Source organism: Cnephaeus nilssonii, assembly GCF_951640355.1.
Source record: "Cnephaeus nilssonii genome assembly, chromosome: 9".
NCBI classification, from domain to species: Eukaryota; Metazoa; Chordata; class Mammalia; order Chiroptera; family Vespertilionidae; genus Cnephaeus; species Cnephaeus nilssonii.
In genome coordinates, this window is record NC_137080.1 from 72,933,753 (window position 1) to 72,953,021 (window position 19,269).

Consider the following 19,269-nt stretch of genomic DNA (forward strand, 5'->3'; position numbering starts at 1 on the left):
GACATTGAGGGTTTAACTTAAGAAGGTTGTTTTTTTACCCAAAATAATAAATAAATAATAGGAAGATATCTAGATATAACTTGTGAAAGGGATGATAGCTACTTTAGTATTAGTGAGGTAAACACTATGTTTTTTAAAGGGGTAATTCCATAAATAAAATATAAAAGAAAAATAAAAGCAGAGTAATTTAGAACAAAATAATACATAAATGACCAGGCATAGTGTATTCAGTGGCATGGCCAAGTAGTTAGATTCTGTACTCATTCCCAGAAACACTGAAAGGCCCAGTCTGAAACAGCCAATAAACCTCCATAACTTTTCTTTCCCAACCTGTTAAATTAAATTGTTCCTATCTCAAGCATAAATCTTTTCTTGGATTTTGGTTTACACCCATCATGAACATTACTTGAGTTATTGTTGAACATGAACTAAAACATACAGTGTGATAAAAAAAATTTTTTTTTTTAAACAAAACAGGTACCAGAGAAGAAAAGCAGAAAAGGATACAGAAAAGCCATGAACTAGACAAGGAGCCCCTCAACCATGAAGCTGTGTGAATAGAATTGTTTTCCCTAGAGGCATAACACATATTACATTGGGAAAACGACTTAGGGTATATTTAATATATTTGGTTTCTATTTCTGCCAAGAACTGTCTGCTAAAATAAAACATCTTAGTAAAATTACACTTAATGCTTTAATTTCCTACATTAATGTAAACCTCTAATTTCACACCTGTGTTTGCATATTCCTCTTGATGGGCCCTGTCACCTTAAATGTCAGCATCGATTCCACTTCATTGCAGCACTAGGTAAGGTCTAGCTGGGGAAGAAATCTGCTCAGATATTTCATTAACATGCTCTGTGATTTGCACATTTCAAAAAGCCGAGAGGTCTGACTTTGGGGTTCCAGTTCTATCACTTATCTCTGCGGAGGTTACTTAACCGCCCGGAGCTTCAGTTTCTCGTGGAACTGTTGTGAGGATTATTATATAGTCCATGTGAACCATTTAGCTAAGTGTGTGATACTCAGTAAATAGATAACAAATGCTAGCTACTAGGGACTAACTTCTCTCCTCTGTCTCCTTATATCATGTGGCAGACCAATACCTTAATAGGTCCACCACTCAATGAGTATTCAACAAGCATTCCTTCCTTGGTGAATGAGAACCCCATGCAAGTTCCAACACAGTCCTCCCGATTTTCTAACATTCATGCAGAGGCCTTACTCCCTGGATCAACTAAAAGGAGCTAGAAAATATCTGGCTATTAGGCTCTAATACAGATGACAGAAGGATTCTCTTACCCAAAAGCATCATGGGACACTGGAATTGGGAGAGCACACTTTAACCAGAGATAACAGGGGGGAAAAAACAGACAGTTGGCAGGACTCAATGGCTCGAGTATGGTGCCAGGAGTCTGAGAGTCAAAGAGATCAGCAACCAGTAGCAGGTAGAGAATAAATGAAGTTCAGAACAAGAATTTTAATTGCTCTGTCTGTATGCCTTCAGAGAAGTGGGCAGTAGCAGGATGGATATACTGACAGGGCCTGGGCTAATTGCCTAACTGTGGTTATTGCAACTACTTCTTCCTGCGGTTGGTAAATCAGATTTAGCCACTCAATACTGAGAACACAAAATGATTTTCTTTACAACTCCATTAGCCCTCCATATCCCTGGTTCTCATTCTCATTCACAAGTCCCAGGAAAAGGCAGTCTGTCCTAGGCTCTAAACTAGTCCATGGCATGGCTTCAAGCTAAAAAGGATTACATTTTCAGGGGACTTGAGGGGAAGAGGAAAGGTTAGGAAGATTACAGAATGAAAAAATAATGTATACATTAAAAAACTCAGTATCTTTTTTTGGAACACCTTCAGAAAACAACCCACTTTACAATGTAAATGTTTAACTACAGAGAATAGGAGAATGTTAACAATGCTATTTAGTAAAATTAGTTTCACCATTTTAGGATCTAAACAGTAACATGTATGATATTATAAGACAATTAGGCAATAGCTGTATCTGTGGGAAACTTCAGCTAATTCAGTCATACATTTTTTCCAAGGGCAAAGTCATAGGCCTGGAGTCATCAACAATGAGAATACAAGGAATTCTATATTCAAAAGCTGTATGAAAACTTTAAAAGAGAGAAATGACTTTACAAGTTATTTCAAAAAATTTTGCATATGTTAATTTTAGCCTTCAAGAGTAATTCAGCTTGAAGTTTCACATTTAGCTAGGTTTAAACTATCTTATAATGAGCAGAATCTAATTTTGTAGCTTGATAAGGAAAATCCAAAGTCTGTGAACTTCTAAAATATTGCCAGTAAAGACCATCTGCCATGGTGTATTTTTACAACTATATGCATAAATGGTTAGGCCTCAATTAACTAGAAAATTCAGTGAAACTTTTCCTCATTCTCTAAATATAATACTATAGCTACCCAAAAAACACATATAAAATAATACAAGGTTGGCTTCCATAATTATTTCATTTGAAAAAACACTGTGAGAGTAAAAGTATTATAGTATTTGTAGAGTCTGCTTATAGAAAGAAACCCCCATGTTAATGCCTTTTAATTTGGAAAGAAGTTAAAGTTAAGTAATTGTAACAGAAACACATAAAGAACTCTGTTTAAATCATAAATTTCCTTATATAAAATACAAAACAAATTGAAATTTACTAATTAGCATAATCCCACAAATTCAACTCAACAGAAAAAGCTCATCCTATCTAATAAAAGAGTAATATGCAAATTGACCATCACTCCAACACACAAGATGGCTGCCCCCATGTGGACACAAGAAGGCCACCGCAAGATGGCCAGCAGGGGAGGGCAGTTGGGAGGGATCAGGCCTGCAGAGGAGGGCAGTTGTGGGCGATCAGGCCAGCAGGGGAGGGCAGTTGGGAGGGACCAGGCCTGCAGGGGAGGGCAGTTAGGGGTGACCAGGCCAGCAGAGGAGAGAAGTTGGGGGTGACTGGGCCTGCAGGGAAGGGCAGTTGGAGGGGACCCAGGCCTGCAGAGGAGGGCAGTTAGGGGTGACCAGGCCTGCAGGGGAGGGCAGTTAGGGGTGACCAGGCCTGCAGGGGAGGGCAGTTAGGGGCAATCAGGCTGGCAGGGGAGCAGTTTGGCATCAATCAGGCTGGCAGGGGAGTGGTTGGGGGGTGATCAGACTGGCAGGCAGAAGCAGTTAGGGACAATCAGGAAGGCAGGCAGGAGAACAGTTGGGAGCCAGCAGTCCTGGATTGTGAGAGGGATGTCCGGCTTCCCATTTAGGCCCGATCCTACTGGGATCATGCCTAGACGGACAGTCGGACATCCCTCGAGGGGTCCCAGATTAGAGAGGGTGCCGGCTGGACTTAGGGACACACACACCCATTGACAAATTTTGTGCACCAGGCCTCTAGTTTCATATTTTATATATATATTTACACATATATTTTACCCAATATTTAACCCTGAGAAAGGATAAGTATTCCATGTTACTGTACTCATCTTAAGGCTTACCTAGTGCTTGTAAAACAGAATAAAATCTTTTTTTTTTTTTAATTCATTTCTGAGATAGGGAGAGGGAGAGAGAGAATCATCTATCGGCTGCCTCCTGCACAACCCTACTGGGAATCCAGCCCGTAACCTGGGCATGTGCCCTGCGGGGAATCAAACCATGCCCTCCAGCTTCATGGGTCGACGCTCAACCACTAAACCACACCAGCCAGACGAGGCAAATCTTTTTAACTGACTGTGGTAGGCAGTTAGACACAGAGCAAGTATGAAAGGCCAGGTACAAAGGATCACCAGGGCAGAAAGCCCCGGGTGCCTAGCAACCAGCAAAACTAGGAAAACAAGAACCTCGCCCCCAGGGTAACTTTTCCTCCCCTAGCATATCCCTGGTCATGCAGTTCACACCCTCCCCTGACCTTTCCTCCCCTGACATGTCCCTAATCATGGAGATTAGACCCCCTAAGAGGGGGAACGAACAAGGGGACCCGAGAATAGTCCTTAGGCATTAACGCCGAGGGATAACAGGCCCCCAAAAGGCAGCAAAACCAGACAAGTGAGACTGGTTGGCATCAGAACCAGTTGCATTGACTAATGACCCCCTGCCCTGGCACTGACCAATCAGTTGAGACCACAGCCCTTAAAAAAAAAAAAAAAAAAAAACATACCTGGAAGGTTGATGAATATTCTACTGAGATCCTTCCCTGGGGCCTCCCCTAAAATCTCCACCCTTAAAAGCACTTAGGACAAAAGAATATATATATATGCATATATGCACAGCCCATGGACAAAGACATTAATGTGGTGAATGCCTAGGAGGGGCCAGGGCAGGGATGGAGGTAGGCAATGGGGGGAGGGGGGTGTAAAATGGGGAACAAGTATAATAGAATCAACAATAAAAAATAAATAAATAAATATTACCTCTTTAAAAAATAAAGCCCTTAGGACAGAGGTTCCACACTCTCCCTCTTGGGAGAAAGAAAAGAAGCACGCCTATCCTTTCTGGTCCCTCTCTTCTTTTCCTGCAGGCACTTTACCTTTACCCTCTCTCTCCTGAGTTCCAAGGGCCCTTCTTTTGCCCCTGTAATATGTTTCCTGATCCCCTTTCTTCTACTGCTCATTTCTACCTCTGTGACTTTCTAAATAAACTTTCTTTTATAGTTTGAGTCTGGGTTCTGAATTCTTTCTTAGCCAGAACTCAAGCACCAAGATTGCTGAGCCAAGGTCCGATCTGACCCCACTAACACCTGGTGCCATTTTTGCTACTGCCAACATGACTACTATTTTCTCCAGAAATTAATTCAAACATTTACTCAACACTCAGAGAGCACCATGCTTAGAACTGTTAAGCAATCCAAATCAAACTGGACTACTTCACATTCTTGGAACATATAGTGATTTACACTCCAGAAATAATCTTGACCCTTCATCTGATTATTAATTCTTTCCTCCTCAGTGCCTTTTAGGTCTGAAACTTGCACCAAGAGTGTTAAGAGTGTATGTCTTACCATCCCACTTCACTCTTGTCCAGACCCCCCTTTCCACTCCTGTCAAAGTCGATGGCTTGTCAGAAGTCCTATGAAAAGCTTCTAGGCTTATCACACATGTTTGTCCTCTAGCTTATTACACTTTTACATCTATGGGTCCTGTCCCAACTATATCATCAGACTCCCCTATTGCCTGAAATTAAAAGGAGAGATTAAAGGTACACATATTTCATTTCGCAGGCACCACATTAAAATCACTTTGCAGCTTATTAACAGGCTTATAATTTATAAACATATACCAGAGGGTAGGTATAAAGAGAGTAATGTATATCAGATGAATATCATTTTCACTTTTTTGTTTTTATGTTTTTATTGGTTTGAAAGAGAAGGGATGGGAGAGAGATAGAGAGAAACATCAATGAGAGAAACATCAATTGGCTTCCTCCTGCATATGCCCTACTGGAGATTGAGCCGGCAACCAGGGCAAGTGCCCTGACCAGGAATCAAGTTATCTCTTGGTGCATGGGAAGATGCTCAACTAAATCACAACGGCCAGGGCAGCATTTTCACATTTTAAGTCATGATCACAATGATGCATGCACATTCAGAAGAGCTACAACCCAAACTAAGTCAACCCAAACTAGGTCAACTAACCATGAAAACAATACAGGGTGGGGCAAAAGCAGGTTTACAGTTATGAGTATTCAAAACACAAAGTTTATTCTTGTATTATTATTTATTAACTACTAGAGGCCTGGTGCACGAATTCGTGCATGGGTGGGGTCCCTCTGGGTGGTCTGCAGGGATAGGGCCGAAACCCGCAGTCCAATGCTGCCTGCAGCTCCCACTCATCCCGGCCCTACTGTGCCTGCCGCGGGCTCGCACTGCCACAGCAACGCTCACCAGCCATGAGCCCTGCATCTGGTGCCCTCCTAAGGGGAGTGGCCTGCAGGATTGAGCTGAAACCAGCTCTCCGACATCCCCTGAGGGGTCCCAGATTGCGAGAAGGCACAGGCCAGGCTGAGTGACCCCACCAGTGCATGATCGGGCCAGGGAGGGGACCGCAGGAGGGCTCCAGGGCGTGTCCAGCCCATCTCGCTCAGTCCCGATCGGCTGGACCCCAGCAGCAAGCTAACCTACCGGTCGGAGCATCTGCCCCCTGATGGTCAGTGCACACATCATAGAGAGCGGTTGAGCAGCCTTAGCATATCATTAGCATATTACACTTTGATTGGTTGTTCAGTTGTTCTGCCATTCAGTCTATTTGCATATTACCCTTTTATTATATAGGATTGTTTCCTTTTCCATACGAACACCTGTAAACCTACTTTTGCCCAAACCTGTACAATAAGAGCCAAAATTATCAGAAAGGCAATGCTAACTTAAGGTCAACTTACAAATATCTAAGAAATAATGACACCAGTAAACATCAAAAACTATTTTAAAAGTCTACACACATAAAACTATTAAAATCAATGTAAAATCAATGTTCCAATGTTAACTGGAAAAAGGCATCCAAAGGTTCCTAATAAATTCATATAACTGACATTTTCAATTACAAAAGACAATATAATTCATGTGCACTGAAAAGAAGTTATCAGCCAAAAATGACATGAAATAATTTCTAAGGCAGAAGAAATTAAGATTTCAAACTACAAGGGACAAGAAACAAATTTTAAATGTCAGGTTCAGGATAAGGAAAACTATTTTAAACTAAGCAAAAATAAGTAATTCAGAGTTTCACATGGACTTGTTTTTACTGAGCAGGGCGATGAAAGGTTACCAGCCGCACTTGCCTTCACTCAAAACCCTTAGTTCCTGAACAGATTTGTCAATTGAACAGCACCACTTCTCTTTAATATGCAGCAGAGTTTTCATCTGCGACACATAGAATCCCCTCCACATCTTTTAGGATGCTCCCCTTCATTGTCCCTGCCATTCTGTACTATTCTAACGAAAACATCCTGCCATTAGCTCCACCAGTATTTCAAATCCATTAAAAAAAAAACAAACATTTTTGACTGTCCTGATAAGGTTTGAAAACATTGAGGTAAATTATAAGCTGCTGTCAAGTCTGTGAACTGCAACAGCACAGAGACCTTTTGTCTGTGAGGCTGACAGCTGCCAAAGCCTGACCTTTCCCTAACTGGTCAACTGAAGACGCGCTAACAGGATCTGTTTAACCTTACCCAGCCGCCTGTCATGTGACACAAGGGCAAGTCAATCAACTCAGCAAGGAGAGCTCCAGAATGGTCCCCACAGATAGCAACATTTATTCACTTCTAATCCTACCTAGAGATTTCAGATTTAAAATGCAAGCTATTTACACATAAGTGAAAACAATCGTGACAATCAACACACTAGATTAAAGTACAGTAGTCCCCCCTTTTCAGTTTTGCTTTCCATGGTTTTTAGTTAGCCGTGGTCAATTACTGTCCAAATATATTAAATGGAAATTTCCAGAAATAAACAATTAGTAAGTTTTCAAGTGTGTGCCATTCTGAGTAGTATGATGAAATGTCATACCATCCTGCTCCATCCCACCCAGGATGTGAATTACCCCTTTGTCCATGTATCCATGTTGCATGCACTACCCACCCATTAGTTGCTTAGTAGCCGTCTTGGTTATCAGATCAACTGTTATGGTATCGCAGTGCTTGTGCTCAAGGAGCCCTTATTTCACTTCACAACGGTCCCAACGCACAAGAGCAGTGATGCTGGCACGTCACATATTCACCACCAGTAAATCAGTGTCTCATACACTTGCCTGTGTACAATAAAGCCCACTCTTCCAATCTACTTTTCAGCATCTCAATCTTAAACAAAAACAAATAGTAAAGGATCATCATACATATATTCAAGATGAAAGACTATCTAAAACAGATGAACTAAAGAAATGAGAGGCAGACAATGAAAGGAGAAAAATACAAAGTGGAAAATGCATGGGGCTTGGGGGAGGTGGTCCTGGGCTTGACACTCTTCTATGCCTGGGCAGATGTGATTTAGAAACCTCCTGGGGCTCTTACGAAAAGGGAGATAAACTGTGGGAAGTGCCTCCTGAGCACATCATGGACACTAAATGTCTACCACATGTTTGTTTACTGCCCTTCATGCAATCTCTTTTTTCCAATTCAATAACCCACACTGAGTCTTACATCTTCCACTTCTCAGAGAGGACAATGTCTTTTATCTACTCCAACTTCTATTTTTTTTACTTTATTTTGGCTTCAAGTCACCCATTCTAACACCAGAGTCTCAACCAGTTCTACTACCACCTGATTGTTTTAAGTCTTCCAAAGCAGAATTATTGGAGTACAGAGCCACCTACAGGACATATATTCTATTTCCACCCACAATGGATATCCCTGCTAAATATGTCCCAGACACTTTTCTTTTTTTATTTTTCTGCTTTTTAAATTTATTTTAATTAAAGTTGACTTAAAATATTGTATTAGTTTCAGGTGTACAACATAGTGATTACACATTTATATACCTTATGAAGTGGTCACCATAATAATTCCAGTAACCATCTGACACCACACATAGTTATTATGGTATTATTGGCTGTATGCCCTATGCTATACATTACATCCCTATGACTTATTCTATAACTGGCAATTTGTACTTCTTAGTCCCCTTCACCTTTTTCACCCATTCCCCCAACCCCCTGGAATGCCTACACTTAATTCTTTGTTTTCCCCTCTTTTTTTTTTTCTCTTTTTTTATTGATTAAGGTATTACATGTGTCCTTATCTTCCCATTGCTCCCCGAACCCCACTCATGCCCTCAGCCCCCTGGTGTGTGTGTGTCCATTGGTTAGGGTTACATGCATGCATAAAAGTCCTTTGGTTGATCTCTCCCCCTTACCCCCACCCTCCCCTACCTTCCCTCTGAGGTTTGATGGTCTGATCGATGCTTCTCTGTCTCTGGATCTGTTTTTGTTCATCAGTTTATGTTGTTCATTATATTCCACATATGAGTGAAATCATATATTTATCTTTCTCTGACTGGTTTATTTCGCTTAGCATAATGCTCTCCAGGTCCATCCATGTCTTTTTTTTATAGCAGCGTAGTATTCCATTGTGTAGATGTGCCACAGTTTTTTAATCCACTCATCTGCTGATGGACACTTAGGCTGTTTCCAAATCTTAGCTATGCTAAACTGTGCTGCTATGAACATAGGGGTGGATATATCCTTTCTGATTGGTGTTTTTAGTTTCTTGGGATATATTCCTAGCAATGGGATCACTGGGTCAAATGAGAGTTCCATTTTTAGTTTTTTGCGGAAACTCCATACTGTTCTCCACAGTGGCTGCACCAGTCTACATTCCCACTAGCAGAGACACTTCTTTCTTATATAACTAGAGGCCCGGTTTGTGCACTCAGAGACGGGGAGTCCCTCAGCCTGGATTGCGAGAGGTTGTAGACCAGACTAAGGGATCCCACCGGTACGATCGCTGGGGAGGGACGCAGGAGGGCTCCAGGGCATGTCCGGCCCATCTCGCTCAGTCTGATCAGCCAGACCCCAGCAGCAAGCTAACCTACCGGTAGGAGAATCTGCCCCCTGGTGGTCAGTGCACGTCATAGTGAGCGGTTGAGCAGCCTTAGCATATCATTAGCATATTACGTTTTAATTGGACATTTGGTTGTTCTGCCGTTCAGTCTATTTGCATATTACCCTTTTATTATATAGGATTACTATATATAAATCATTCAGGTTTGTCTGCAAAATTATTATTTAAAACTACTCAGAGATTTTACTAGCAACTGAGTTTTAAAATAAGTATTACCACTCTAAACTTCCTTATTGGATATAAGTACTACCACTTCTCTGTTTTCTTTAATATATTAGCTTTAAATTTTTGGCCTAAAAGAATCTGGTTAAAGATCAACTTTCATAAATTAAACATTTTTGTGCTTTCATTAATCACATATTTAATAAAGCAACTAAATGTGAGGCTCTGGTACTAAGGAGCCCCCTTTCTTCTAGTCACTGAAAGGAAAAGGTTCACCGTCATGCCAAGCCAATAGCTGTTCTCTCAGTCAGGCACTTAGGGAGAAAACATAAAAAGAACAAACTCCACACGTCAATACTAGCACTTAAGGTGGGATGAATACTAGCACTTAGGGAGGGATGAGTGGTGCAAACAATTGGAAATGACTATAAAAATATACTCACAGCCTCAAAATGCAAATGACTATCCTTTAAAAAATCTTGAATTTTATCCTTGGGTAAAATACTGAATCGAAATCGAAGGAGATCCATTTCTTGTTGAATAAACCAGCGTCTAAGATCTTCACTAAAATGTAGATAGGAAAATTACAAGTATAAATTATAAGTCCAATGATTATTTTAAAAGTCCACCGATGATTAAATCCAAGAAGTTTCTATGAAACAATATTCAAACATGACTAAAATGCCAAGAGACAGAAGTTAAAAGTGCTCCAAGTGTATGAATAACACACCCCACAATCTTCCAGGGATGGGCTGAATGTAGGGAAAGAGGTATAATGAACATAAAATTAAAATAATTAAATACAGAATACTTTAAGCTTAACTGCATTATCATCAAATATTATAAAAGAAAGGAGTTCACTGCATCTAATGTAACCACAAAATAGTCAATTACATTAGAATATAGGATATTACTTCTGTCTAAGGTGATTTCACCCATGCCAAATAACCCCAAATTTTATAAAGGTAATTTACCTCTGAATAGATTATGATCAGATAAATTTCACAATGTAACCTTTGTTTTCAGCTTTTTTGTTTATAATTTCACAAAATTTAATATGCACAGTATACTTCAATTTTTCAAAATCCAACACACAAATACTGTATGTTACTTTGCAAGACGGATCTATAATCAGCATTACTGTTGTTAATGAATGTACAATGATGCTAATGAATGTACAATATGATTTAGTTTTTTACCAAAGTGGTCTTCACACTGTCAGCAATTCACTTACTGCATAAGTTGCATAAACTACATATGTTTTTTCACCAAAGAAAATCTCTAGGACCAAAACTGGTCAATAATTTCTAGTTATTATCTTGGGATAGTAAACAACTTAATGTTCTCATCTGATAAGCCTATTAGTAAAAAGAAAAGGAAAATAAACTTATACGTATGTTCTTTTGCCAGAATTAATACAAGAAAAAAACACCACAAAGTTTAAAAGGCAACTAACTCCTTTCCCTCTGGGTGGCACTACTGACTTATAAGAAACCAACTACCAGAGGAAAATATCTTAATCTAATGGGCACTGGTCCATACATCTCAACTTCTAAAAAACTGCATAGAATTCAAGTGTGTATTTGATTCATTATTCCTTATAAATATTACCAGTTTTTTTCTGGGGGGAAAAAAGTAATAAAAATCTCTTTCTAAAAAAATTTCCCTCAATTTTAAATCCCAAATGAAGAGTCTCTCCCATAAAGGTAAAAAGTGTTTCAACTGGCAAAATTTTTCAGTAGGATTTTTTTGGGGATATTGCATAGTAAACAACTTGTTTCCAACAATCTGCTACAATAGTGTTTAACTCATGAACCAATGGTTTCTGTTGTTGTTCTGAGTTTTCCTATGTTCAGTATAATACATGTTAACTTTCCATGTACCAATGTATAACCCAAGACAGCAAATTTGACAGTGAAAGTATAAATGTGTACTCACGACTGGCAATAAGCAAGGCGCAAAATAAAGTGAGAAATATGATCTTTTCTTCGTGCTTCATATTCATCTTCTAAGCTTTCCTTAAAAATAATAGTACATGAATAAAATGAATGCATTAGAATATTAAGAGGTGTAAAGAAATACTGAATCAACATAAGCTAATGTAAAGTAAAAGTTTCATAAACACAAATTTCATAATATGCTTTCCAGGATAATGATCATTTTTCGTAAGTTAGCAATCAGGTGAAACTGAGAACTGAACTCATCTCAGCAAAATCTCCTGGGTTTGAACCCTGCTATTTTCCTTTCTTTGTTATCCATCCTATACCTAGGGTCCTCACCACTTCAACAAACTCTTGCATCAACCCTCAACTTCTTGCTTTTCAACACTGTGGCAAAATCTAGATTCTAAATTAATCTACAGCTATACTCTGCCAGGGGTCCTCAAACTTTTTAAACAGGGGGCCAGTTCACTGTCCTTCAGACCGTTGGAGGGCCGGACTATAGTTTAAAAAAAAACTATGAACAAATTCCTATGCACATTGCACATATCTTATTTTGAAGTAAAAAAACAAAATGGCAAAAACACCCGCATGTGGCCCACGGGCCGTAGTTTGAGGACGCCTGCAGTGTAGTCTATTGAAAATGCTGAAACCTCTGAAGAAAAGACATTCAACTCTGGGAATTTGGAATATTGAAAATTTACAGCCTCTAACCCCAGCTAGACCTTTACCAACACTAAGGAAACTTTATCCAAGTCCAAAATAGTTAAGAGCAAACATATCTTGTGCACTTATGAGGTACCAGGTACTATTTTAAGCATTTTTCATCTATCAACCCATTTAATCCTTTAAAAACCCCTATAAGGTAGACTCTGCTGTGTATTCCTATTAGAAAGACAAGAAAAATGAGGCACAAGGAAGTTATATAACTTGTCCAAGGTCACAAAACTTTTAAGCAGCAGAGCTGGGATCTGACACATAACCATCTCTGTTCTCATTTCTTAGAAAAGCTGTTTCAGCTCTTCTGCTGTGTCACCGCTGGTCCTCAGAGTCAATTGGCCTGGGAGTTCACCCCGTGATGCCAACAGCAATCAATGCTCAACTACAATAGGACAGTGCACACAGTCCACACAGGGGTGCACCTAGAGAGCCCAGCTCAGGTGACTGCGGAGGCTGAGCCACTGGGCCCTACAGGACACATACTACACAAGGCCACTCTACCAATTCCAGGAGACATAGCACAGGGAAGCAGCGAAAATGTGGAGACAGGGAAACATGTCATAAATGAAGGAACAGAGGAAATTTCCAGAAAAAGAATTAAATGAAATGGAAGCAAGCAAACTACTAGATACCAAGTTCAAAACAATAGTTATAAAGGTGCTCAAGGACCTTGATAAGAGCTTCAAGGTACTTAGTGAGAATTTAAACGAAATTAGTGAGAACATCAAAGACATGAAAAAGGAGCAGTCAGAAATTAAGAATACACTAACTGAAATAAAGAATAATTTACAGGAAATCAACAGTCGAGTAGAGGATGCCAAGAATCAAATCAGCAATTTGGAATATGAGGAAGCAAAAAACACCCAATTAGAAGAGCAAAAAGAAAAAAGAATCCAAAAACTATGAAGATAGTGTGTAAGGAGCCTCTGGAACAACTTCTAATGTACCAACATTCACATCATGGGGGTGCCAGAAGGAGAAGAGAGAAAGCAAGATATTGAAAACCTATATGAAGAAATAATGACAGAAAACTTCCCCTACATGGTGAAAGAAATAGACTTACAAGTCCAGGAAGCACAGAGAGTTCCAAACAAGAGGAACCCAAAAAGGTCCACACCAAGACACATCATAATTAAAATGCCAAGGCTTAAAGACAAAGAGAGAATCTTAAAAGCAGCAAGAGAAAAGCAGTTAGTTACCTACAATGGAGCACCCATAGGACTGTCAGCTGATTTCTCAACAGAAACCTTGCAGGCCAGAAGGAAGTGGCAAGAAATATTCAAACTGATAACCTACAATCAAGATTACTCTACCCAGCAAAGCTCTCATTTGGAATTGAAGGTCAGATAAAGAGCTACACAGACAATAAAAAGTTAAAGGAGTTCATCACCACCAAACCAGCTGAAGGGTATTCTTTAAGAAAAGGAAGAAGAAAAAAAAGGTAAAGATAAAAATTATAAACAACAAAGTGACAAATACATAGCTATAAACAATTGAATGTAAAAATCAAATATCAAACAAGGAATCTAATGAACAAAATAAACTAATGAATAAAATAGAACCAGAGGCATGGAAACATGAAACACACTGACAAATCTCAGAGGGAAAGGTTGGGGGGGGGGAGATTAACCTAAGAAGATATGCATATATGTATTACCTATGGACACTGGACACAAACAATAGGGTGGTGAAGGCCTGGGGCGGGGTGGGAACTGGGTGGAGGGGAGTAATGGGGGTACAAAAATGGGACATCTGTAATACTCTCAACAATAAAGATTTTCAAAAAAGAAAAGCTGTTTCAGTCTTCACAAATTGGCCCAAACTCCATACCACACCACCCTCCCCCCCTTCTCTCTCAGCTGACGACTTCACCTATTTTAGAGAAAATAAAGGCCACCAGGCTGACTTCTTCAGCTCCAAGTCTCTGTGTCCACACTGTGTTGCCTTCCCTTCCTTCTTCGTGAACAAAGTGTCTCTCCATTCCCCTACAAAATGCTAATCCGTACACCTAAACCTTGCAATCCATCTCTTCCTGCCTACTAAGGACCATGATGTATCAAATGCTTTCTCAGAGCATCTTCAAACTCCCCTCCTCTTCTTTCTCGTGTATATCTTTCTGCTCGGTTTATAAATGTTTAACTACGGTCATATATGTATGTGTATATATACATACGTGTGTGTGTCTTCACTTGTCCCTATACTTCCTCCATATTCAGCTCTATTTCTCCCATCTTTTCAGTTGAACATCTTAAAAGAATGCATATTCCATCTCCACCTCTCAACCTCCCTCGTCCAGCCACTGTCTCATTCAGGCTTCTACCTCGATCTACGAAGAGTCCACCCAGTTGATAAATCAATGGATTCTGTATAACTCATCTTACATCATCTATCCAAAGCTTCTGAAACTGTTTGAATCTTGTTTTGAATCTTACTCTCTCATGAGTTTGGACAAGTTATTTTCCTATCTGTAATTCAGTATCCTCATCTATAAAACAGGGATAATAATAGTATCTACCTCATAAGACTGCTGTGTGGATTACATGGCCAAATATATATAATACACTTATAGGACAAATCCTGGGCCACAGTAGGCATAATAGAAATGCTTGCTGCTGCCATTCCTATAATATCACTATTAACATCATTATCTTTATTATTGTAACTCCAGCCTTCCTTAGCTGCTATGACACTGTCATCCTGACTGATCTCCTGCCTCTCAGGCAGCTCCTTCCCATTCTCCTTCCCAAGCTCCTCCAATTCTACTTCACCTTAACTACTGGTATTCCTCACATCCTATCTTCCATCAACATCTCTTCTCACTCAAATATTTTCCTCCCGTGCTCTCACTTACTCCCGATGATTGCAACCTTCGTCTTAAATATATACTCCTACTCCAGATATCTCCTAAAACCAGACCTTTATGAAAATTCAATTGTCCACCAGACATCCCCACAGGCACCTCAACTCATGTCTAGAACTAAACTCAACATCTTCCTTCTAAGTCTTGCTTCTCTTCTAAGTCTTCCTTCTAAGTCTGTATACACATCTCAAAATATCACCACTATCCACCTTATTGTCCTAACTAGAAACCTGGGTGTCATTCACAACTCTTCTCCCTACAACCAGCCACTAAAATCTTTTGATTCTACCTTCTTCATATCTCTTCAATCATTCTTCTCTCCATTCAATTCCGCTCATCATTTCCAGGGTCCTAACTGGTTTTCCTCCTACCAGACATTTGCCTATCCATCTGCTAATGGCAGTCATCTTCCCAAAATAAAAATCTAATCGTATCCATCAAGATGCAATTCAGCACTACCTCCTCTGGGAAGCCTTCCCAAACCACCCCACTCTGAACTGGGTGGTTATTTGTGCTACTGGAGTTCCTGCAGCACACATCCAATAACAGCAATCATCACAGCATTCATCACTCTATATGCACAGGGTACATATGACAGTGTTTTGAAACATCTAGTGGGTAGAAAACAGGAATGCTACTGGGCATCCTACAAGGCACAGGACAGTCCCTGAAACAAGGAATTAGCATTCTCAAAACATCAGCAGTCCCAAAGTTGAGAAAACCTGCTGTATTACAATGGTCTGACTACATGTCAATCACTCCCAAGAGACTGTAGGTATCTTCAGGCAGAGTCTATGCTATATTAATCTTTATGAAGGCCTTGTGCCTAATACAAGACCTTTTCCACAACTGAGACTCAGTACATGAATATATAGAACTAAATGAACATCTGTTCCCCCTTTTACTTACTCTGTAAGAAAACTTGAGCTTTCGAATCTCAGCTTCCAGCTTGCTCTGGTATTGTTCATGTCCTTTCACATAGCTCACACCAAGATTTTCAACTGCTTTTAGCACTAGAAAAAAAAAATTTAATAAAAGAAAAATATATAAATGCAAGATAATTTTTAAAAACTAAATTCAAGACATAAAATCTATGAATGGTAATTGAATAATTACTTATTTATAAAAGATGACAAATTATAAGTTTTCTGCAAGTACATAATATAAATTATATCCTATATAATAAAAGCCTAATATGAAAATCGACTGAACGGCAGGTTGCTGTGACATACACTGACCACCAGGGGGCAGACACTAAAGGCAAGAGCTGCCCCCAGCCCACAGGCCCCAGGCCAACCAAGGCATGTGCCTGCAGGGGCCCCCTGATGGCCCCACCAGTCACCCCACAGATCGGCCCTGATCGCTGGCCAGGCCTAGGGACTCTGCCCGTGCACAAATTTCATGCACTGAGCCTCTAGTATGTTTGTAAGAAGCTAACCTCCATTCATGTATAGAAAAGATCAAGGTCCCACAGCATAATTTAATAGCAGGGTCTCAACCAGGGGGAAGAGAGGAATGGTTAACCACTGCTGTACTGAGCCATTGTGGTTGAGGAATGGAAAAGGGTGTCTATATGGAGAAAAGACTAAGCACCCCTTGTTTGCATCCCTCATGTGGAACTGCCTGTTAAGCGGTCTGCTTCTATTTTCTCAGCATATACTCATCAGAAAGATAGCCCTGCCCTAACTGGTTTTGTTCAGTGGATAGAGCGTCGGCCTGTAGACTGAAAGGTCCCAGGTTCGATTCCGGTCAAGGGCATGTACCTTGGTTGCAGGCACATCCCCAGTAGGAGGTGTGCAGGAAGCAGCTGATTGATGTTTCTCTCTCATCAATGTTTCTAACTCTCTATCCCTCTCCCTCCTCTCTGTAAAAAATCAATAAAATATTTTTTAAAAAAAAACTAAAAAATAAAAAAAAAGAAAGATAGCCCTTCCTTTCTAATGAAGCAGAGAAGACACAATAGTGAAGAAGCAGGGCCCTCCAATCATCCAAACACTCTCTAAATAGATGCTACATCCTGTTTAAAAGTTCCTACAGCCCCTTGTCAATCCTTCTTCAGATGAATTCTTCTTCCATCAATACAAAAAGAGGGTTTTTTTGTTTTTTTTAATTCAAGAAGTAAAAACTTCTCAAATGACTCCTGAACATAAACCCATGGCCCTTGGGTACTTCTTTTTATGGCATACCAAAGCAAACTAATAATCTCCCCCCACACCCCCGTCTCCTGCTCCTCTCTGGCTATCCCCATCTCCACTAGCTTCAGCCACTACTAGAGCCCTTAACATACTAAGCTATGACTATTATTGTGGATGTCTGCTTCCATGTACTAGAATACAATTTCATCAAAGATGAGAATTACAATATTCATCTCAAAATCCCTACCACCTGGAATAGAGTGGACTCAATAAATATGAACTGTCCAGTAAATAAATGAATAGCAAACCCTCAATAAATATTGGTTAAATAATTGCTTAATAAAGGAAATATATTGTCACACTCATTCTCACAAAGTATAAGTGAGATCCTCAAGAATATGTCAATTCTAATTCAAATATCACTCACATTTAACTCTATCGATAGCCAAGTTTTCAAACTCTATCAAAGATATGTTTTCAGTAGGTGGCTGCAGGTAAAACTGAAGGCTGTGAGGGTAGCAAGTATTCCTCTGATCGCCTGCCAACTTCAGTTTCCTCCTCTTTGAAAATTCCATCTTGTTACCTTATAAGGAAGCACCTAAAAAGGTTGAAATGATGGAAAGTGGTGTTGAAAACAACGAACCAAAAACATAAACAAAAATAAGTCTACACGCACAGAAAAAAAAAAAAACTGAAGTTCAAGGGCATACACCAAACGTTAACAGTGGTTATCCCTGGGCGATGTCTTTCTGTATTTTCCAGATTTGCTACAATACACCTGCAACAATCTTGTAATTGGTTGGGGTTGCGGGACGGGGCTGCTAGGGAGGGAAGATGCAGGTGGTGATCCTAACTTCCAGCAGCATGAGAGCCAGGTGAGGCTGCCTGCTCACTGGAAGTCTGTGCACCTGGTCTCCGCGGTCCCGAGCTTAGATGAGGTTTCATAAGGGGCTACGATCCCGAACTCCTTGGAAAGCGCGGTAGGTTCTAACGAATAAGAAACTTCCTGGGCCGGATCCAATTACTTACATCTTAATGACCCCGGGAAACGGAACTGTGTTTGAATCCAGTCTTTCAGAACTCCTTTTAGGGAGCATCCACACGTTCCTTATAAAAATCCTTACCCCCACACACACACACCCCTCTCCTCCTCCGGCCAAGCTGTCCCTATAACTCACTGACACCCGAGTCTCAGCCCCAAAGAGCGGACACCCGAGCCAGGTCCACCCCTCCGCTCCCATCACCCGCAAACTGCTCTCCCTTCTGCCTCGACCTGCAAGTCTCAGCACTGCCGTCCGTCCGAAACCCACGGGCGTTGCTCTTACCTGCAACCACACCAAGAGCGAAGAAACCCCAACGCTGGCGGCCGGTTTTCCCGGGTGGCGGGAGATTTCACTTCACAGGAAGCGGAAGTGACTGACACAAGTCCCGCCCCCGAAGGTCCCGCCTCCGCAGCACCGCCCCCGTGCGGGCCGAGGGCGCCCACCTGGACGCCTGCTGGTTGCGGGGAGGTGGTAGCTTTGGGCGGTGGACACTGGGGTGCCGGGAGGCCAGGGGCACAGAGTCCCGCGGGCCCAAGAGGGTCGTCCCGGGAACCCTGGGGACGCAGCAAAGATTCCCGGAGATGACAGTGTGGCGCTCTAACCCGCAAGGCTGGCGCCCCGCACCTTCCATCGGGGAAGAGGGAAGAAGAGGCCTTTACTGAGCTCATTTATTGCACCTGGATCACTATTAGGAGCTCTAGTTCGGTTTTATTTTTTTTAAGAACTTTACATTTCATTTTTCAATTACAGTTTACATTCAATATTGATTTGCATTAGTTTCAGATGTACAGTGCCGTGGTTAGACAATCATATACTTTACTAAGTGCCCGTCCCCACCCCACCCCCCACCCC

At 40.8% G+C, this 19,269-nt stretch overlaps 1 protein-coding gene across 1 annotated transcript in view; it reads right to left on the minus strand.

Moving 5' to 3' along the window:
* Positions 1-18,822, minus strand: part of PRIM2 (DNA primase subunit 2) — a 288,462-nt gene extending 269,640 nt beyond the window's left edge. The window contains exons 1-5 of the mRNA XM_079780542.1: positions 18,700-18,822; positions 17,802-17,972; positions 16,149-16,252; positions 11,658-11,737; positions 10,163-10,283 (exon numbers count right to left, since the gene is read on the minus strand). Coding sequence (XP_079636668.1) covers positions 10,163-10,283; positions 11,658-11,737; positions 16,149-16,252; positions 17,802-17,949 — 453 coding nt within the window. The 5' untranslated portion in view covers positions 17,950-17,972; positions 18,700-18,822. The remainder of the gene's footprint in view (positions 1-10,162; positions 10,284-11,657; positions 11,738-16,148; positions 16,253-17,801; positions 17,973-18,699) is intronic.
* Positions 18,823-19,269: the final 447 nt, after the last annotated feature.